Source organism: Mustela lutreola, chromosome 11 (genome assembly GCF_030435805.1).
Source record: "Mustela lutreola isolate mMusLut2 chromosome 11, mMusLut2.pri, whole genome shotgun sequence".
In the NCBI taxonomy this organism is placed as follows: Eukaryota; Metazoa; Chordata; class Mammalia; order Carnivora; family Mustelidae; genus Mustela; species Mustela lutreola.
The window spans coordinates 68,042,117-68,065,588 of NC_081300.1; the positions used below are offsets into that span (position 1 = coordinate 68,042,117).

Consider the following 23,472-nt stretch of genomic DNA (forward strand, 5'->3'; position numbering starts at 1 on the left):
TTTGACCATTCTGTTCCCTCTTCTTGGATTATTCTTTCCCCAATCTTTCTATGACTGCCTCCTGATTCTTCATGTCTCAACCTAAGTACTCTGTCCTCGGAAAGGCCTTTCCTGATCCTCTTATGTAGGTTGAGAAAGACCACTTTCCTTCCCTCTTACCCTTGATTCAAATACACTTCCTTCTTAACACTTATCACTATTTGTAATTGTGGATATATTTTGTAAGAATGTGTGTCATGCACACAAAAATACATGCCAGCACCTAACATAGAACATAACACATAGTAGGTAATCAACATGTAAATACAGAATGAAATAATAACAATGCATAAATGGATAAATAATTGAATTTGCTTTAAGAAGGAAGTTTAAGTTTAAGAATTAAGTTTAAGAAGGAAGGTCTGGAGATGAGATAAAATAATAACGATGACGATGGGGGCACCTGTCTGGCTCAGTCTGTAGAGTATATGACTCTTGATCTTAGGGTCATGAGTTTCAGCCCGACATTTAAGCTAGAAATGGGGGAACTAGAGTTCAAAATAAAGCAGCTTGGCTCCAGGGCCCCCGGTCTTAGTCTAAACTCTAAATCACCTCACTAATATAAAATTTACCCAAACAAAGAGAAACATAGGTGACCTAAAATGTGCCATGCCAGTGGTAGAATGGGAAAGCCCAGATATATATCTAACATGAATAACCCAAAGTCTTCATCTTAGTTGATAGTTTCAGCACTCTTCTGACTTGAACACGACTAGAAATGTTGATTATAATTTACTTTTTTCTTTCTCTGTCTGAGAAAGTGCTGATGTGTTAAAAAAAAAAAAAATGCTAGGAAGGTATCCAGAGAGAAAGGAAAAATCAAGAGTTTATGCACCAACTAGATGACAGGAAATTGGCTACACACCCATCAACTGATGCCTAAGAACACAAAGAATACATGGGGTGGTGAGTGGCTGTGCATTAATCAGAGAAACTCCTCAGAGGGGATTAAGCCATGAAGAGCGACTGGGAAATAAATGGCCCTATCAAAAAGAGAGGAAGAAAGGCAGGGAGAGAAAGTGAGGGAAGGAAAAGAAAGAGGAGAAGAATGACTTGGTGGTAGGAGATGAAAAGAAGAAGAAGAGAGGGAACAGGCTATTCAAGAGCAATGCAGCAACTGTCACATTAAGCAAAAAACTCTCATCAGAAAAGGGATACATATCTATGTAAACAGTCAAGTTTTACAAAATCTTGACTCAACCTGAGAAAAACCAAATGTTTGAGACATTAAGGAAGCATAGTCATACCAGACTTTTCCAAGGGGTCCAATAGGGCCGAAATCAGGCACTCTGAATGGGGCCTGTTTGCTTTTTCAATTTTACTACCAAAGTAAAAAAGAAGAAAAGTAAAAGTCCAAAGAAAAAAATTTTTTCTCTGTACACAGAAACACAAATGTGGAGCACTGCTGGACGAAGGCTTGACTTGGACCCAGCGCCCTCTTAACCTCCTAAATTCTTACAGCCTACACTCTGTGGCCAGTGGCCAGAGAGCAGAATGCAGGTTAAGGTCTTAGGTGACATCAACAAGGGGATCCAGCAAGAGTGTCTAAGGACAGGACGCCGGGGTGGCTTAGTTGGTTGGGCCGCTGCTTTCGGCTCAGGTCCTGGGATCAAGTCCCGCGTCGGGCTCCTTGCCCAGCAGGGAGCCTGCTTCTCTCTCCTCCTCTGCCTGCCACTCTGCCTGCTTGTGCACTATCACGCTCTCTCACTCGCTCTCTCTCTCTCTCTGACAAATAAATAAATAAATAAATAAAATCTTTAAAAAAAAAAAAAAAAAAGAGTGTCTAAGGACATGTCCTTCTCCTCCCTCCTATTTCTTTAATTCAGCACATATTTCTCAAATGCCCACTAGATGCAGGGTCCTAGACTAGGTATTAGAAGAAGAAAAAAAAGATTAAGAAAAACATAGCCTCAGCCCTGGGATAAACAAAAGCACACAGAGCTACATGCAAGTAGAAAACAATCAGAGCAGGAAGAAAGGGTCAACTGGACCTAGTGGTCACTTCTATTAAATCTTATGAAGGTCAAGTGCTTGTCTGTCCTGGGTCTCACATCTTCCTGAACTTTGTTCCCTTAGTGAGCTCTCGGCCTCTTCTGTATCCATTCACATAGTTCATGCTCTTTCTCTCATTTATGAGTTACCACCTAGGTCTTAGGCCTGCTGGACTCTTTCAAGACCCACTCCAGTAGCATCTTAATAGATATTTGATCATTAGGATTTAAAGACTTAAATATCAAATCAGATATATTTTACTCAAGAAAGTTTAGTGAGTATAAAAAGCTGTCTTCTCAGTAAACAATGTGGAGAGGATGTGGAGAAAGGGGAACCCTCTTACACTGTTGGTGGGAATGCAAGTTGGTGCAGCCACTTTGGAAAACAGTGTGGAGATTCCTTAAGAAATTAAAAATAGAGCTTCCCTATGATCTTGCAAGTGTGCTACTGGGTATTTACCCCAAAGATACTGATATAGTGAAAAGAAGGGCCATCTGTACCCCAATGTTCATAGCAGCAATAGCCACAGTTGCCAAACTTGTGGAAAGAACCAAGATGCCCTTCAATGGATGAATGGATAAGGAAGATGTGGTCCATATATACTAAGGAGTATTATGCCTCCCTCAGAAAGGATAAATACCCAACTTTTGTTTCAACATGGATGGGACTGGAAGAGATTATGCTGGTTGAAATAAGTCAAGCAGAGAGAGTCAATTATCATATGGTTTCACTTACTTGTGGAGCATAAGGTATAACCCAGAGGACATTGGGAGATGGAGCGGACAAGTGAGTTGGGGGGAATTGGAGGGAGAGACAAAACATGAGAGACTGTGGACTCTGAAAAACAAACTGAGGGTTTTGGAGGGGAGGGGGATGGGGGGATTGGGTGGGTCTGGTGGTGGGTATTATGGAGGGCACGTATTGCATGGAGCACTGGGTATGGTGCATAAACAATGAATCCTGGAACACTGAAAAATAAAATAAATAAAATGGAGGTAGGGGGAATCTGTCTTCTCTCCTGAGGGAAAATGTTCATCATGGTCTCTACTCAATCCTAAAGAAAAGAATTTCTTGGTTTTCAGATAAACCTTTAGACTATACCTATTGATCTAACAAATTTCCAACCCAAAGAATAGGAAGAAAGGAGCTGAAAAAGAGAAAGAGAAAGAAAAAGAGAAAGAGTCCTAGCTCTGTAATTATCTTGTATGAACTTGGGCAACCCGTGGGGTTAATCTTCATTCTTGCTGGATCACTCAGATAAGGGATACGATGATAGTCTTAAAAAGTTTTCAGCAACAATCTTAAGTAAGTACCATTATTGTCACTGTAGAGATAGCAAATGTAAGACACAGAGATGCTTAGTAACTCAAGCAAGGTCACACAACAATTAAGGGGCAGAAGCTAGGCTTGAACTCTAGCAGCCTGACTCCAGATCCTAGGCCCGAAAAAGGGGTCGACAAATTAGGGCTTATAGACCAAACCTGGCCCTCTGCCTCTTTTTGCAAATAAAGTTTTTTTAGAATATAGTAATGGCCATCCATTTATGTATTGTCCATGGCTAATTTCATGCTACAATAGCAGAGTTGAATAGTTGTGACAGAGACCATATAGCCTACAAAGCCAAAATATTTATTATCTGGCGCATTACAGAGAATGTTTTTCAACCCTCACCCTACATCACTGCGGTATACTCCTCTCTGATGATTCTCTAATAATAAAAGAAGGAAAGGAACTGTGGCTATTGAGAGATCCACAGCCATTCAATTTTCCAGATCCTCTTTGGCAATAGACTGGCTAACATGCCCACACTCATTCTTGGTTCCTTCCCTGTGGTGTGGACTAGTAAACTTTTAGTACTGGAGGAGACTTTGAGATCCTCAATCTGACTGTCCTCCATTACAGTGGAAACTCTGAGACTCAGAGAAGTTAATGACTGGCCCGATGTCACAAAGCTGGGACAAGCCAAGTCCTTTGGTTTCTTTGTGAGGTTCCCACTCCTTCTGAAGTGCTTATTTCTGCCTTGAAGGAGGTTGTCAAAGGGTTTAATCAACCCCATTATAACCCACTTCTCCCTTGGAGCTGACTCAGGTAAGTATAATCAAATCCTCCTCCAAAATAAGAATTCTCCACTGGGCGGTGTATCTGAGGCCCAGCCTCTCTGATTAATTTCTGCTACCACTAGACAAGGAGTAGGGAATTTCCCCTTCAATGCTCACATTCCTGCTTCCCCATTTCCCACATCCCCAAATAATCATTACAACATAGCATACAGGCAACTGTTTGTTAAAAGCTGCCAACCACAGAAGGGAATCCTGAGCCATCAACCAACCTAAAGTTACAAAATGTATAGCTTCATGGTTTCATATTACTCAGTTGGCTTGGCTTGCTCAAGTGTGACTCGGGTTTCTGGAGGCCTCCCTGCCTGGCCCACTGTGTAAGCTATCTCCTCTTGTAACCCAGCCTTGGAGTGCTTGCTCTTCCTCTTCAATTGTCCCTCACTTCTATTCTTTTTTTTTTCTTTTCAGCGTAACAGAATTCATGTTTTTGCACTGCACCCAGTGCTCCATGCAATCCGTGCCCTCTATAATACCCACCACCTGGTACCCCAACCTCCCAACCCCCACCCCTTCAAAACCTTCAGATTGTTTTTCAGAGTCCACAGTCTCTCATGGTTCACCTCCCCTTCCAATTTCCCTCAACTCCTTTCTCCTCTCCATCTCCCCATGTCCTCCATGTTATTTGTTATGCTCCACAAATAAGTGAAACCATATGATAATTGACTCTCTCTGCTTGACTTATTTCACTCAGCATAATCTCTTCCATGCCCATCCATGTTGCTACAAAAGTTGGGTATTCATCCTTTCTGATGGAGGCATAATACTCCATAGTGTATATGGACACATCTTCCTTATCCATTCCTCTGTTCAAGGGCATCTTTGTTCTTTCCACAGTTTGGCGACCGTGGCCATTGCTGCTATAAACATTGGGGAATGGATGGCTCTTCTTTTCTTAAGGCAAGGCACAAATGATTTCTCTCTCTCAGGCTTATTAACTTTTTAGGAATAGGGTCTTTTTCCAGAGCTCCTAAATATTCACTGGTTACAGGTCATAACTTCTCCTTCAGCCTCCTAAGCTCCTAAGAATGTCCCCAGTGGACCTCTTTCTTCAATCTCTTTTCAGACTTTGCAAGGTACAATTTCCTCCTACTTTTTTTGTGGGTGAGTACCGAAGTCCTCCTGGCCTCTGGTGTATTAATCCCAGGTCCTCCCTTCCTCAAATCACCTAAGAACTATTTACCCAAAACTTCTCTGGTTGTTCACTCCTACTACATCACAAAACAACATGACTAAAGGCAGATGGAGGGGACAAAGTGTCCCAGTAGGTTACTGACAGAGATGTGAGCTCCTGGGAAGCCTGTTATCTCTGTAATGTTCTCCTTAGGCTTGCACTTTTGGGAATTTATATTACAAGTATTAACTTCCAAGCCTGACAGGACTGAATTGACTTTGTATTTTTTTTTTAAGATTTTATTTATTTATTTGACAGAGAGAAATCACAAGTAGATGGATAGGCACGCAGGGAGAGAGAGAGAGAGGGAAGCAGGCTCCCTGCCGAGCAGAGAGCCCGATGCAGGACTCGATCCCAGGACCCTGAGATCCTGACCTGAGCCGAAGGCAGCGGCTTAACCCTCTGAGCCACCCAGGCGCCCCAATTGACTTTGTATTTTAACATGAAGAGAAATATAGATGTATAGGTTTAATATAGTATCAATTCTTTTTCAATTTTAGAGGGAAAGTCCTTAGATTCACATCTTCTCTTTTAACTCCTCCTTTCAAGCATGTATTGCAATATAATTTAAAACCATTTAAAATTTTAGAATAAAAATTATCATGCTTATTTTCCTTATAAATTAACAGTTTTTAAATTTTATAAATTAGTAGAACCTTGTTCTCAAACAAAATCTTTGCAGATTCACCTTATATAAAATAAATAAAAGTCAGTTAGCTGGGAAAGAGGAAGAGGGCAGCCTTTGAGATATTTCTGCAGTGAACATATTTGCAAACACACTGTTTTAGAATATAACCATACTTAATTGAATCTAAGACACCAACTACTATAAGACATACCATGTAGCACCAAGAAAGAAAAAGCATTGCCACTTAAGCTATGGCATGCCACTGATGGATTATAACACACAAGCCAATCTCAAAGATGTCAAAATGAGGTCAGTGTGTAGCTGGGATTGATGATTATAGTAGTATAAATAAAGATAAATAGAAATCATGCTCATTTATTGACATGGTCAATCTGAAAGCTAAATTTAAGTGAAGCAACAGCTCTAGCTTCACATAAATGATAGTTTTCATTTATTGGGCATTACTAAGTGCTATGCCCCCAAACAAATGCCAACGGGAAGGCTGCCCTAATGCTCCTAACCTTCCTTCCATTTCTTAATAGTCTCATTTACTGAGTACTTGCCAAGTGCGGAATGGAGTACATGGATTATCTCATTTAATCCTGACAAAAACACTCCAAATTTGGTAGGCACTATTCTCCTACTTTTTAGAGGTAGAAACTGAAGCTCAGGGAAGATCAGTGACTTAGCCAAAGCATACAATTAATAAATGTGGCAGATCAGATATGATGACTTCAAAGCCTATACATGTTCTCTATAGAATTTTTTAGAATTAAATCATTCTCAAAATTGAGAAGGACTTAGAAGTCATTGATCCTCCATTCAAAATTCCTCTCTCCAGCATCCCTAGCAGATGATGTTTTCAGTATATCTGACCAGATAGATAAGAGTCTACCCAAACCAGTAATTATCAAACCTGCCTGATAATAAAAAGCATCTGGACGCTTTTTTAAAATGCAAATTCTTAGGCCTCTCTTCCAAAGTTTTTTTGCTTGCTTGGTTGGTTTTTGGTTTTGGTTTTTTTTTTTTTTTTTTTTTTTTTTTTTTAATAGGTCTGGAGTAAGGCCTAGAAATCTGTACCTTTGGTAAGCACACCCAGATAATTCTGATACATGGACAAGTTTGCAAACCACTTATGCAATCTCACAAAGCCTTAGATGGAAACCATTATTGGAAGAAGAAGTTGAATTTCAGCCCCATCAAGGAAGTAGTGACTTCTGTACAAAAGAATAATGATGCCATGTTTCTCTGTTAGTTAGAATAATCTAACAATGAAACATAATCTAACAATGAAAGCAACACCTACGGGAAAGCCCACATGAATCATTGACCCTACATGCTTTGGGAAGAACTAATTCCTCTCACCAACCAAATCTGAGCCCAGACGCACTCCCAGGTGCTATCAGGAAGAAAAACATCATTGCTAGTTAAGATGTGATGTGTTGCCAGACCAAGCCCAAAATGCAAATTTCCTAAGGATGGTTCTGTCCCATTCTTAGCCCCACACATACACTCTCATTGGCTTCTCCACGACCCAGAGATTAGAAGTTGATGTCTTACCCTCAATAAATCAGCCCTAGAAATTTTATATAAAGAGATATGAGAGTTTCTTGTCACAGTGTAGGGAGGGGAGATTAAGCAATTCTGGATCAAACTGAGGGCAGCTGAGTACTTGGCAGGTTTACTGACGCATTAGAAGGAGTGGGGGTGCACTGCTTTCGAAATAACTAAAAATGAACTTCCTATCCGGCTCTGTAATTCAGCAAATCTCAAGTCCACTAAGATTTCATCCAGCCTTGGCCCTGAAATCTGTACAACACCCTGTCCAATAGAAATTTCTATGATGATAGAAACATTCTAGATCTGTACTGTCTAATATGGCAGACACTACCCCCATGTAGCTATTTTTTTCTCTATTAAACTTAAGATTTTTTTAATTTTTTATTTTTTTATTAACATATAATGTACTATTAGCCCCAGAGGTACAGGTCTGTGAATCACCAGGTTTAAACATGTAGCTATTAAGCACTTGGAATATGGCAAGTAGGACTGAGTAAAGAAATTTTTAATTTTATTTAATTTTAATTTCAACTTAAGTAGCCCATGAGATTAGTGGCTACTATACTGGACAGCGCAGTTCTAGAGGGACTACCCTAGACTTGTCTTGAACTTTGTGATCAGAGCTGCCTATTCAACACCAACTTTTAGGAAAGCACCAAAGTACAAAGCTTGAGAAGATAAAATATATCAGGAGAGAGCACCATGAGGGACCCATGATATAAATCAGCATCTGCCCAGTATTCTTGGCCACCTTAGGGATAAGACAGAAATGACTTCAGGGATAATCCAAGCAACTGTGAAGATTTCAGTTATTAAAGTCCATCCCAAAACAGCTGATCAAAGGCCAACTGCAGGGTGTGGTGTGATTTCCTTGCAACTCTTCTCATGCTCTGCATATGACTGTGACAATTTTAAATTTCTTCTCTTCCTCCAGCCAACTCACACTCACTTTCTTCTAATTGTTTCTATGCTTCATTACCCACCTCTTTCACCAGCTAGTCTTGCTTGTATCTTATGTCCAAGGAACTGGACAACTTGGCCAATCTGGTCAACCAGTCATTTTGGAGAGAACTCTGAGTTGAGATAGTCATTGGACTGAACTGATAAGCTAGCCAGAGCTCTGTGCTGATAGGATGGAAGGGGCTTCCCAGTTTCTCTTCCATGCATGTACATGTCCTTTGACTGAGATAGTTCTGCCCATGTACAAGAAAAATACCTCTCAAATATACAAAACACAAAATCCCCAAAGAGATGAAGAAAACTGTAAGAACAGTAGGGGTCTCCTCCTCTATCTGTTCTATGAGTGCTTCTTGAGGTTCCCTTGTGTATCAGGCATTGCATTAGGCTCCCAACTTGGGACAAATAAAGTGTCTCTATCATGAGACATAAAGTAACAAAAAGGTTACTGTAGTGAAAGAGCTATTTATTGAGTTTCCACCCCACAAAAAATTATCCATTTCTCATAACACTCCTAGAAGGCAACTATTACCATCCTGTTTTTATACATACAAAAATGGAAGCTCAAATGTACCCAAGATCATCTCAGTCTGTGTGCTCTTTTTGCTTCTCCACACTGTCCACCTTGTGCAGTCTCTTCCTCTATGTAAACCGTGAAAGATTCCAAGCATTATTTATTTACCCTTACCATAAGAGATTAAGGGTACCCAGGAGACCTGGTGATCAGAAGACCTATTTTCAGAGACTTAAGGCAGGAAGGAAGAATCAGTGCCTCCCAAAACCAAGAAGAAAAGGGCCTCCTATGAAGAATATTATAGTTAAGCAGGTGGTTTGTCAGAGAAAACTTACCGGCCACCACACCATACTTCGTCCTGCCAGGAAGAAGCCTCCAACAGTCCCACGATTAGTGGAAAACATAGCCTGAGGAGGAAAGGTCAAAAATTTAATAGTAAACTAGAACAGAGTGGCTTTGCCAGCCAAAATGACCCACCTCTCCATCCACATATACTTGCACTTTCTTTTATCCACTTCATGTGCTGAAATACTTCCACATTCCTTACTCCCTTGGAGCTCTTCTATACTTAGAAGGAAGCAGGGATCTAGATTTGACAGACAAGAAGACTGGAGCTCAAAAGGTTTAAACAGTTTGCCCTTGTGCTAGCTCTGAAATGAGTTCACAGTACAGCTCCAAGCAAATCACCCTACCCGGACCTATTTGTTAAAAAAAGGGAAATGGAACTTTTTGTGCATTTTTTTACAAGCATACCCAAGGTGCCCAATGAAATATCATTCCTTTTAAAAGCACTATACAGTATGTGAACTATATATCTATAAGTTATCAAAAGAAAAAGAAAAATGCTATAGGAATGCTTGGTGCTCGTACTAAATACACTAAAGATGGAACATTCAAACTCAATCAAAACTTTCCTCTCCATGATGTCGGTAGGAGCTTGCTGGAAACATTACTTTACAACATATTGTGAGTACTGTAGAATGATGATTATTATAAATGCAGAGGAAGGAGGGGATTCCTTCTGATTGCGGTGTCAGGAAACCTTCACAGAAGGAACAGCACTTCAACAAGTCTTGAAGATAGAATGGGATTTATTAGAGAAAAGAAGGAAAGAACATTTTAGACGGTGGGAACAGCATGAGCAATAACCCAGAGACACAACAGCAGCAGTGTGGGGAGGAAGGGAAGAGTAAACAGTATTACCTGGTGAACCTGGCCGAGGCATATGAATGAGGAGAAGGGTGAGAAGTGAGAGCAGATCACAGACCCTCAAATGCCAGGCTGAAAAATATAGCCTTTATTCCATAGGCAGTGTGGAAGCCACTGAAGGTTTATGAGGAGAAGAATGACATGCATCTTCAACAAATGACCACCAGCACCCTTGGAATGTTCCTTCTCAACCATCAGCTTATTCCCGGCGCAGCTCAGGCCCAGGCCCAGTCTTCCAGCTCAAAACTGGGACAGTGCCTCTGTCCATGGGCTCCTTCCTCCTCTCTCTTTCTTTTTGTTTTAATTTATTTACTTGAATTCCATTAGCCAGTACAGCCCTCCCACTATCTATGTCTGTGGCATTCTCTTAGCTGCTAATCTTCCTGAAAATGTTAATGGCTGATAATAACTTAGTCTTCTTTTTTTTTTTTTACTGTAATAATTATTATTTTATTAAAAATGCAGACTTTCCCCTTTAGAAATGCAAATGTGAAAATTAATATGTATATATAAATGCTGAGAATTTTTGAATATAACTTAGAACTGTATAATTTATTTCTTTTTTTTTTTTTTTTTTTTGCTTCTCATGTATTTTTATTGATTACATTTAGGTAGTTTCTTTATTTTTTTTTTATTTTTTTTTTATTTTTTATTTTTTTTATTTTTTTTATTTTTTTTATTTAATTTTTTTTTAATTTTTTATTTTTTATAAACATATATTTTTATCCCCAGGGGTACAGGTCTGTGAATCACCAGGTTTACACACTTCACAGCACTCACCAAATCACATACCCTCCCCAATGTCCATAATCCCACCCCCTTCTCCCAAACCCCCTCCCCCCGGCAACCCTCAGTTTGTTTTGTGAGATTAAGAGTCACTTATGGTTTGTCTCCCTCCCAATCCCATCTTGTTTCATTTATTCTTCTTCTACCCACTTAAGCCTCCATGTTGTATCACCACTTCCTCATATCAGGGAGATCATATGATAGTTGTCTTTCTCTGCTTGACTTATTTCGCTAAGCATGATACGCTCTAGTTCCATCCATGTTGTCGCAAATGGCAAGATTTCATGTCTTTTGATGGCTGCATAGTATTCCATTGTGTATATATACCACATCTTCTTGATCCATTCATCTGTTGATGGACATCTAGGTTCTTTCCATAGTTTGGCTATTGTGGACATTGCTGCTATAAACATTCGGGTGCATGTGCCCCTTTGGATCACTACATTTGTATCTTTAGGGTAAATACCCAATAGTGCAATTGCTGGGTCATAGGGCAGTTCTATTTTCAACATTTTGAGGAACCTCCATGCTGTTTTCCAGAGTGGCTGCACCAGCTTGCATTCCCACCAACAGTGTAGGAGGGTTCCCCTTTCTCCGCATCCTCGCCAGCATCTGTCATTTCCTGACTTGTTGATTTTAGCCATTCTGACTGGTGTGAGGTGATATCTCATTGTGGTTTTGATTTGTATTTCCCTGATGCCGAGTGATATGGAGCACTTTTTCATGTGTCTGTTCGCCATCTGGATGTCTTCTTTGCAGAAATGTCTGCTAGCCGGAGATCATAACTTAGTCTTCTTAAAGGTGTTTGCATTTTCACACATGACCCCTGAGGCCAAAGAGTATCACTGGTCCAAAGGAATTAACCTCAGATGGGACATTTCAAACACTGGAAACTCGCCATCTATTCAGCAAACATGTCTACTACAGATTGCATGTTGCTGAGTGCTCAGACTCCAAAGATGGACTGGACTCAGTCCTTTAGAAGCAGGGTCATTCATACATTCAACAACCAACATAGATTGGTAAGCACCCCTGTGTGCCAGGCAGTGCCAGCGAGATCATGCTCAGATATTTCTGGATTCCGGGCAGGGTCCTCCCTCCCAGAGGACATACTCTTAGGGTTTCCGTAGAGGTTTCTCTAATAACAAAAGGGTTAACAGACCCAAGGAGCAAAGAGGGTAGCTAGGGGCTCAACAAACATGTCCCAAGGACTCAGGCTATGGAAGTTTGCCAGGGAAAGGCCATTCTGAAAGTCACTCTGAAGTCAAAGCATATGGATATGCCCCACGTGGTATCAGAGGGACACAAAAAGTGGATTTGGGGCCCAGACACAACATTTCCAAGCTGGTCTCAGAAATAAAGAGCTTAGAGGAAGAATGTAAGAGTAGAGACTAGAGTGGGGAACTGGATAATTCAGGAAAGATGTTGGGGATGGATAAAAGACAAGGAGAGGTGTTTCTAAAGCAGGACTTCTCTTCTCTAGAATGTTCATCCCCTCCTCTCCACAAGCCCAGACCCTGCATAGCCATCCTGCAAGGTCCCTTAAATGTGACCTTCCCCCATAAAACTTTACCTGACACTCCTTCACAGAAACTTCTTCCTCTCCTATGGCCTCTTCCCCTTCCCAAACAAAAATAATCTCTCTTCTGTAAACATCTAGAGAACTTCCTCCATACCTCATTCACAGCCCCTACATTTTTTTTTTACTCTGTGTTACCATATTACAATTTTTCCAGCTTTATTAATGCATATTGACAAATAAAAATTATTTGTTTTTAAGAGATACAATGTGATATTTTAAAATACATACTCATCGTCAGGGGCTGGGGGTGGAGGAAACTGAGAGATTTTGATCAAGAGGTAAAAGGTAAGTGTACCTGAGTGACTCTGTCAGTTAAGCCGCCAACTCTTGGTTTTGGCTCAGGTCATAATCTCAGGGTGATGAGATGGAGCCCCAAGTCAGGCTCCACACTCAGTGGGGAGTCTGCTCAAGATTCTCTCTCTCCCTCTCCTTCTGCCCCTCCCCACTCCGTGAACTCATGCTTGTGCTCTCATCCTCTCTCTAAAAATAAATAAATAAAAATTTTTTAAAAGGTGAAAGGTAAAACTATAATGTGAATAAATTCTGGAGATCTAATTTACATCATGGTGACCATAGTTTATAATACCGTATTGTATAGTTGGATGAGGCAGCCCTGGAAGAGGGTAAAACAGAACAAAATAATGTTGGAAGAGATGAGGATGGTGAGAGGGACTTTAGCTGTGAGTGTCTTTTCTAAGATGAGGAAGCACAACAGGCCAGGATTGCTCTCTCTGGGCAGCCCAGAGATCATGCAGGAATCAAGGTGCCTATCCCTAAACCAAGGCACTTTTGATAATACAGTAGAAAAAAAGAGGAATGTAAACTGGAAGAAATCCAGCACGTTAAATGATCGGGGCCCAGAAACACTGACAAATGGGGAAGATTAAATGTAGACAAATATCAGCAGACTCATTAAGTAACATTTAACAGGACAAGTGATACTGATTCACAGATATTTGAAAAGTGTAAACACCATAATCAACAGGATTGGCAGAGGCTAAAATAAGATTGGTTAGGGAAAGAGAGATTATCAGTGATTGTCTGGGAAACAGGCAGTATGGCACAGCTAGCAAATGATGGATTTGCATCTTCACTACAGCACTTATAAGGTGGGGAGGGGTGAGGAGGAAGGCAGGCAAGGTGGCAAAGCCCCTGGTACCGTGGAAAACCAAGAGTCAAAAGACCTGAGTTCCAGGAACAATTCCATGTACTGCAACGTTGGACAAACCACAACCACATGGGCCTTCAGTTTCCTTCTTCTAAATTGGGATTAGCATTCCTGCCCTCCTTTTCTTGAGGCTTCCTGTAAAGATGCACTACCCGGTTGATCGTTTTTGCCCATTTTACTTAAAAGGACAAAAACAATTCAGGGCTTGCTTCATATCATGGAAGGCAAATGATTAATAGTATTCTTTTAAGATTTTATTTGAGAGAGAGAGGAAGCACAAGCAGAAATGGGGCAGGGGAAGAGGGAGAAGCAGACTCCCCAGTGAGCAAGGATTCCCCATGTGGGACTCTATCCCAGAACCCTGGGACCATGACCCAAGCTGAAGGCAGCTACTCAACCAACTGAGCCACCAAGGTGCCCCGATTAATAGTATTTAAAAGACTTCTCCATAGAGAATTTTCAGGTTCATCTCTGCAGAGCTTTAAAACAACCTTGGGGAATCATAATAATAGGTAAAATTGTACCTATTTACACCAGAGTAAACTGAGGTTGAGGTGGGTTTCCCAAGGTCATAGAGCTAGAACCATGTCAAAGCCAGTGGTAAACTTGAGATAGGTGAGCGTGGTGGTGGGTATTAAGGAGGGTATGTATTGTATGGAGCACTGGGTGTGGTGCATAAACAATGAATCTTGAAACACTGAAAAAAATAAAATTAAAAAAAAAAAACTTGAGAATCCTGGTTCCTAGTTGGACACTTCTGGGAAGGTGAGACTATTGGGGAACAGTCAGTCACACTGACCCCTTGGAACACTAAAAGAGGTTTTTACTCACATCTGGTTTCTATAATTACTTAGAAAACAAACAAAACAAAACAAAACAACAACAAAAAAAAAAACAACTTCCTTTTATCCCTAAGGAAAAAAAAAATGAAACAAAACTCTGTGGCCATGGAAGGGCTAATGTCCACCCTCCTCCCCTCTAAATCAAGAGTTCAACTACCTGCTGCCCTCGCAGCCTCCTGGCCCAACACCCCAACCAAAGCCACTGAGAGTGTCTGGAATATGTGCTCATTTATATTTTTTTATGATTTATTTATTCAAGGATGCCTGGGTGGCTCAGTCGGTTAAGAGTCTGTCTTTGGCTCAGGTCATGATCCTGGGATCCTGGGATCAAGTACTATATCTGGCTGCCTCCTCAGTGGGGAGCCTGCTTCTCCCTCTGCCTGTCCCCCCACCATTAGTTTCTCTCTCTCTCTCTCTCTCTCTCTCTCTGACAAATAAAATCTTTTTATAAAATTTATTTAAGAGAGAGCTCAAGTGCATGCAGGAGTGGGAGGAGGGGCAGATGGAGTGAATTCTCGGGCAGACTCCTGGATTGTAGAGCCCCGAGCCTGGAGTCCAAAGAGGGGCTCAATCCCATGACCCATGAAACATGACCTTAGCCAAAACCAAGAGATGGTGGCTCAACTGCCTGAGCCACCCAAGCGCCCCTGGAATATGTGCACATTTAAAACACCTCATCTTCTAGTTGCTGGGTGTGCCAGAGACTGTCATAGTGAAATTTCTAAGTTCCAATTTCCAAGGCTGCTAAGAACAAGTTTCTCTGGTTTGGTGTGTCCTCAGTCCCCAAGGGGAGCCACAGACACTTCCCTCTCCCCAGCACCAGGCCACCTTCCGGTCTTCCTCCTATTCCTCCTCCACCCAACTTTGCCAACTCTCACTCATTCCAGCCCCTCCACCCGCAGGTCAGCCTTTCCCAGGAGGACCCCTACAGCCACAGCCCCTGCAGTTGGCAGAGATTTGTGTCCTTCCTGCTCTGAATTGTTTATTTTCCAATCAAAACTGTATGACTAAGAAGAGGCAGAATAGTCCTAGACTCCTTGGGGTTTATCTCCCAAGCCAAAATATCTTCCCTGCACCTCAAGCTGTCCCTCACATTGGCCCCCAGCCTCTCCATTTGCTCCCCACCTCCTTCTCTGCTCACAGGCCAGGGGTATCCTCCTTGGATCTTCCTCACCAGCTCCCATGGGCAACCCTCTTCTTTCTGCTCATCTTTGCCTGCCCCCTCACCTCACACTGTGCCCCCTTAAACCCCTCTCAAACGCTTCCAAGTTATTTTCAACCCGCTCCACAGACCCTTAAGCCCATCATCCCCTCCTCACAGCTCACCGGTGCCATCGCTCCTCTGTGTGCCCCCCTTGTCCCTCCTGATGGCCCTTGTCCCTCCTGGTGGCCCTTGTCCCCTTAGCCCATGTCTCAGGGCCCTCACATACCCACAGCCCGACAGCCATCACCACCACAAAGTAGATGACGATGACAGAGATGTCGGCCGCATTGCGGATGCGCTCGTGGGGCGCGAGGGGTGCGGCAGTGGCGTTGGTCATGGAGCTCCAGGTGATACTGTCCATGGCGGCGGCGGCGGCGGCGATGCGTTCCTCCAGCCCAGGCCCCTTGCTCTTTATACTGCCTCTGGGTTAATGATCAGCCCCTGCTAGGCGGGGAGAAGGCACCCTCGAAGTCACGTCCCTGCCCCGGATCTCCTGCACCGCGCCGTCGGGAAGCAGCCTTGGACGCAAACCACACTGAAGGAGGAGTAGACGGATCTGTTGGCAGAAAGGTGGCAGGCGGGCAGGTAAGGGCTGTTCGGTGAGTGGGGAGGGGCCGGCCAGGGGGCGGTGCCCGCCTAGCACAAAGGCCCGCTGTGCTCCGGCAGCGGGCACCTGGCCCGGCAGCTTCAGCAGCTTCGCCTGCTCTGCTGGGGTGCAGAGAGGGTGCGGCTTCATTGAAGAACCAGGCTGCCTGAGGCCAGGGGCTTAACGGCTTCAGGTCACCTGCCACTGGATCAGTACCAAGCCCTCTGTAGACCGGCTTCTTCATGTGTAAAATGGGTGCAAGACTGTTCCTAGGAATCAGCCAAGTTATTGGTCTCTATGGAGAAAATTCTGGGGAAGATCAGTTGTCAAATATTGCTGGAAAGAAATTCAGAACAATTGCAGTCTCTTGACCACAGGGACAGCCACCTCCCTACCCACCTTTCTGACTCCCCTGCAGCCCCCAGAGGCAATGTTATCCACCCCGCCCCCACTCCTGGTAAGGATAAAGAAAGAAGATCCTGCTGGGAGCTATTTCCTTGCCCTTTGCCTCCCCCAGCAATGTGATTTGGGGCCCTTATGAGCCAGGTTTGAGGGAAGATACTAGAGAATCCTTTCCATGGAGCTCATCAAACGCTGACCCTTTTGGGGAACTCAACCTGCCCATCTGGAGACACATGTCTAAGCTGAAAGTCAGGGCTCAACACAGAGATGGCTGAGAGAGGAGGCATGACTCACCCAAGGTAAGTAAGCCAGTGACAGCGCTGGTCTAGGACATGGACAGCTGGACAGCGATGGTCTAGGCCATGGCAGGCCTATTTCAGAGAAGGGTTGGAGATGCTCTCAGGAGCTGGCGCTGGAGGTCATAGAGCAGTCACTTTAGAGAGGGGAACCATGCTGGTGTGATATGTAACCACATAAGCCCTGCTAGGACTCTGTTCTGCCTCAAGCCCTCCCTTCCCACCACTAGACAATCATCCAATGCCCAAACACCAGCAACTCATTCCTTTGTACCTCACTGAATCTGAGGTCCAGTCCCCTTCCCCCCCATCAGTACTTGTTCTTCCTATTGAGGTTGCAGTCAGAGAATCATTATTTATGCAGCGTCCGTGTAGGTCTTCCCCATTTCCCCCCACCCATTGGCCAGGACCCATCATAATGCTTGGCCACAGGATAAGGAATTCCTCTTCTGGAGAACCTGGAAGCAGAGACTCTTCAACATGGATGCCTTCCAAAACTCTGAGCTTAGCCATCAGCCGCAGCTTAGAGCAACTTGCCTTTCATCCACGTGCATCTGTTCCCAAATTTGGCAGAGCATTTTCACCTGGCTCTGACCAAGCAAAGCCCTTGCCCTCAGGGAACATCTGGTCTGGTCTGGAAGTGAGCTCATCCACAGCAAAAGTCCAGCCCTGAACGCCCAGCTGCAGGCAGCCAGCCTGTGCTAAATTCCAAAAATGAAGTCTGGCAATGAGCAAATCTGAAAAGTGAGCAGGAGGAAGGACCTGAAGTACTAAAAGACTTCAAAGGAGAGAGAGAGCTATCATCTAATCTTTTTCAGACAGGACAACATGGCCAAAGAAGGAAAGAAAGGGCACCTTGGAAGAGACCAGAAAACGGAATTCACTTCATTCCTTCATTCATTCATCCTTGCAACAGAAAAATACCTTCTGTGTTACCAGGTCATGTGTGCCAATGCTGGGGATACAACTGTGCACAAAATTCATAGGGTTTTCACCCTCACAAGTCTTCTAGTCTGGTGGGGGAGATAGACCATCATCAAAAATGAGACAAATACCTATAAACTTAGTATTGTGGTATGTGCTTTGAAAGAGACATATGTTCCAAATGTGTAGCAAGGATTTTGACCTGGGAATGAGGTGGAGTTGGGAGAAGGCCTGGAAGTTTCTGTTCATGCAAGAGGAGTGAGCCAGGTAAGGTGGGAAGGAGGGATACCAGGAGAGGACAAGCTGGGGGTAAAAATAAAAAATAAATAGGGGCACCTAGTGGCTCAGTTGGTTAAGCACACCAATCTTGGTTTTGGCTCAGGTTATGATCTCTGCGCTATGTGATTGAGCCCCATGTCAGGCTCCACACTGGCCCTGGAGCTTGCATAAGATTCCCTGTCTCCCACTCCCTCTGTCCCTCCCTCTCCCTCCAAATAAATAAATAAATAAATAAGCATGTAACCAGCAAGTAACCTCCCCATTTCGTGGGTGGGGAGGACAGGGGCAAGAGATCTCCAGAATGCCTGATGTCCCTCTGCAGTTTCTGTTCCTCACTGATCTCCTCTAAAAGGACAATTTAACTCAAGAAAAGAGCACAAAGAAAAAAAGAAAAAAGAAAGGAAACAGCACCGAGATTCTGCAAAAAAATTAAAAATAGAATTACCATGTGACCCAGGAATCCCACTTCTGGGTATATATCCAAAGGAAATGAAATCAGTATCTCAAAGAGATATCAGCACTCTCATGTTCATTGAAGTATTATTCACGATAGCCAAATTGGAAACAACTTCAAGTGTCCATCAACAGATGAATGGATAAAGGAAATGTGATATGTGTATGTATCACATACGTGTATGTGTGTGTGTGGTGGAATATTATTCAGTTAAAAAAATAAGGAAATCGGGGCGCCTGGTTGCTCAGTGGGTTAAACCTCTACCTTCGGCTCAGGTCATGATTCCAGGGTCCTGGGATAAAGCCCCTCATCGGGCTTTCTGCTCAGCGGGGAGCCTGCTTCCTCCTTTCTCTCTCTGCCTGTTTCTCTGCCTACTTGTGATCTCCATCTGTCAAATAAATAAATGAAATCTTAAAAAAAAAAAAAAAAAAAGGAAATGACGCCCTTTACATCACTACGGATAAACCTGGAGGACATTATGCTAAATAAAATGAGCTAGACAGGTATGTGCAATCTAAAAAAAGTCAAACTCATAGAACCAAAGAATGATGGTTACGTTACCAGGGGCTAGAGGGTGGGAAAAATGGGGAGAAGTTGGGCAAAGGTTACAAACTTACAGTTGTAAGATGAATAAGTTCTGGGATCTAATGTACAGTATGATGACTATAGTAAACGATACTATATTGTATACTTGAAAGTTGCTAAGGGAGATTTTAAGTGTTCTCACCATGAACACACATGCACACACACAAGCACACAAAATGGTAACTATGTGAGCTGCTGGATGCATGTATTGTGCATATATTAAATCACCACATTGTACACCTTTTTAGAAACCATGCTGTACAGCCTCATTTTTAAAGAAAAGAATTATTTCTCCTATGCAGATGCTTCCAGGGGGACACAATATGATGTACTACATGCCCCCTAAAGCTGGCCAGAGCTGCTGGACCACTGCTAATTAGTAAAGATCATTTTGGCCTCTCTCCTCCCCTCACTGGTACCAACCCAAATCAGGATCTGGTCACAAAAAGGGACATTACTACCAGAATACCAAGAGAAAGAAAAAAGCTGGCCAAACAGACAGGCTGTGGGAAAGATGAGGGTGATGAGGAAAGATAGACTTAAAAGCAAGATGCTGACCTCATCTGAGTCCATACAGGTTCACAAACTTGAGTCAGATTGGAGTCCTAAGCCTGAAAAACCAGGTGCTCACAGATTAAAAATTAAACCTGACTGTTGAAAGAAGATTATTCAAATGACTCTGAGGTCACTAAGGTAACATCTACAGATGGCAAGGGAGGAAACCAGATTTGAAGCATAGTGACTCATCACTGAGTGGAAATTCTCTTTCCTCTTCTTGGCCTCACTTCCACACTACTCATCTGTCCAGGTCCCACAGGGGTCCCTACCTACTTTTGTCAGCCCAGGAGCTCTTCCCCAGCAGGCCTCAAATGTTCAGTGTCCACCTCTCACTGACCAAACTGTTCTCCATGGCAAGAAATCCCATGGTGTGATGGCCAGCCTCTGAATTCTTGCCACACTGTGAAATGAACGGTCTATGTACAGAGGCTAAGAGTTTGGGAAGTTATCTGAAGAGGGGAAACCACATGGCTGGTTTGAATCTTAGCTCAGTCATCAACCAGCAGCAGACCATGGATAGCTCATTTGACACCTATGATCTTCCATTTGAACATCTGTAAAATGTCATAGACAAAGACTATTTTCTGTATGTATGAGGTCCAAATGAGAGGAAGGTGCAAAGAGGCCTCATTGACAACAAAAAGGCAAAGATGAGGGACTGAGAGGGCTGCTATGATTTTCTCTTTTTCCTTTTCCTTGTTGCAAGCTCAGTTGTGGGAAGCAGACTGTTTGATCAGTGATTTATCTTCCTGTGGCTGCTGTTAAAAATTTACCACAATTGAAAAAGAAACCCAACGTTGGTGGCATCACAATTCCGGACTTCAAGCTCTATTACAAAGCTGTCATCATCAAGACAGCATGGTACTGGCACAAAAACAGACACATAGATCAATGGAACAGAATAGAGAGCCCAGAAATAGACCCTCAATTCTACAGTCAACTAATTTTCGACAAAGCAGGAAAGAATGTCCAATGGAAAAAAGACAGCCTCTTCAATAAATGGTGCTGGGAAAATTGGACAGCCACATGCAGAAAAATGAAATTGGACCATTTCCTTACACCACACACAAAAATAGACTCAAATGGATGAAGGACCTCAATGTGCGAAAGGAATCCATCAAAATCCTTGAGGAGAACACAGGCAGCAACCTCTTCGACCTCTGCCGCAGCAACATCTTCCTAGGAACAACGCAAAAGGCAAGGGAAGCAAGGAAAAAATGAACTATTGGGATTTCATCAAGATCAAAAGCTTTTGCACAGCAAAGGAAACAGTTAACAAAATCAAAAGACAACTGACAGAATGGGAGAAGATATTTGCAAACGACATATCAGATAAAGGACTAGTGTCCAGAATCTATAAAGAACTTAGCAAACTCAACACCCAAAGAACAAATAATCCAATCAAGAAATGGGCAGAAGACATGAACAGACATTTCTGCAAAGAAGACATCCAGATGGCGAACAGACACATGAAAAAGTGCTCCATATCACTCGGCATCAGGGAAATACAAATCAAAACCACAATGAGATATCACCTCACACCAGTCAGAATGGCTAAAATCAACAAGTCAGGAAATGACAGATGCTGGCGAGGATGCGGAGAAAGGGGAACCCTCCTACACTGTTGGTGGGAATGCAAGCTGGTGCAGCCACTCTGGAAAACAGCATGGAGGTTCCTCAAAATGTTGAAAATAGAACTGCCCTATGACCCAGCAATTGCACTATTGGGTATTTACCCTAAAGATACAAATGTAGTGATCCAAAGGGACACATGCACCCGAATGTTTATAGGAGCAATGTCCACAATAGCCAAACTATGGAAAGAACCTAGATGTCCATCAACAGATGAATGGATCAAGAAGATGTGGTATATATACACAATGGAATACTATGCAGCCATCAAAAGAAATGAAATCTTGCCATTTGCAACAACATGGATGGAACTAGAGCGTATCATGCTTAGCGAAATAAGTCAAGCAGAGAAAGACAACTATCATATGATCTCCCTGATATGAGGAAGTGGTGATGCAACATGGAGGCTTAAGTGGGTAGAAGAAGAATAAATGAAACAAGATGGGATTGGGAGGGAGACAAACCATAAGTGACTCTTAATCTCACGAAACAAACTGAGGGTTGCCGGGGGGAGGGGGTTTGAGAGAAGGGGGTGGGATTATGGACATTGGGGAGGGTATGTGATTTGGTGAGTGCTGTGAAGTGTGTAAACCTGGTGATTCACAGACCTGTACCCCTGGGGATAAAAATATATGTTTATAAAAAATTAAAAATTAAAAAAACTAAAAAAAAAAAAAAAAAAAAAAAAAAACCACATTGAGATATCACCTCACACCAGCTAGAATGGCTAAAATAAACAAGTCAGGAAATGACAGATGCTGGCGAGGATGCAGAGAAAGGGGAACCCTCCTACACTGTTGGTGGGAATGCAAGCTGGTGCAGCCACTCTGGAAAACAGCATGGAGGTTCCTCAAAATGTTGAAAATAGAACTGCCCTATGACCCAGCAATTGCACTATTGGGTATTTACCCTAAAGATACAAACGTAGTGATCCAAAGGGGCACGTGCACCCGAATGTTTATAGCAGCAATGTCCACAATAGCCAAACTATGGAAAGAACCTAGATGTCCATCAACAGATGAATGGATCAAGAAGATGTGGTATATATACACAATGGAATACTATGCAGCCATCAAAAGACATGAAATCTTGCCATTTGCGACAACATGGATGGAACTAGAGCGTATCATGCTTAGCGAAATAAGTCAAGCAGAGAAAGACAACTATCATATGATCTCCCTGATATGAGGAAGTGGTGATGCAACATGGGGGCTTAAGTGGGTAGGAGAAGAATCAATGAAACAAGATGGGATTGGGAGGGAGACAAACCATAAGTGACTCTTAATCTCACAAAACAAACTGAGGGTTGCTGGGGGGAGGGGGTTTGGGAGAAGGGGGTGGGATTATGGACATTAGGGAGGGTATGTGCTTTGGTGAGTGCTGTGAAGTGTGTAAACCTGGTGATTCACAGACCTGTACCCCTGGGGATAAAAATATATGTTTATAAAAAATAAAAAAAATTAAAGTCTAAAAAAAAAAAAAAAATTAAAAAAAAAAAAGATGTGGTATATATACACAATGGAATACTATGCAGCCATCAAAAGAAATGAAATCTTGCCATTTGTGACAACATGGATGGAACTAGAGCGTATCATGCTTAGTGAAATAAGTCAAGCAGAGAAAGACAACTATCATATGATCTCCCTGATATGAGGAAGTGGTGGTGCAACATGGGGGCTTAAGTGGGTAGGAGAAGAATCAATGAAACAAGATGGGATTGGGAGGGAGACAAACCATAAGTGACTCTTAATCTCACAAAACAAATTGAGGGTTGCTGGGGGGAGGGGTTTTGGGAGAAGGGGGTGGGATTATGGACATTGGGGAGGGTATGTGCTTTGGTGAGTGCTGTGAAGTGTGTAAGCCTGGTGATTCACAGACCTGTACCCCTGGGGATAAAAATATATGTTTATAAAAAATAAAAAATTTTTAAAAAATTACCACAAAGTGGCAGCTCAAAACAATAGAAATGTATCCTTTGGGGTTCTGG

General features: G+C 42.7%; 1 protein-coding gene across 1 annotated transcript in view; it reads right to left on the bottom strand.

The window, feature by feature from the left end:
* The window catches only part of SLC5A1 (solute carrier family 5 member 1), an 82,524-nt gene extending 66,188 nt beyond the window's left edge, over positions 1-16,336 (bottom strand). The window contains exons 1-2 of the mRNA XM_059140096.1: positions 15,996-16,336; positions 9,314-9,385 (exon numbers count right to left, since the gene is read on the bottom strand). Of these exons, the coding sequence (XP_058996079.1) occupies positions 9,314-9,385; positions 15,996-16,130 (207 nt within the window). The 5' untranslated portion in view covers positions 16,131-16,336. The remainder of the gene's footprint in view (positions 1-9,313; positions 9,386-15,995) is intronic.
* Positions 16,337-23,472: the final 7,136 nt, after the last annotated feature.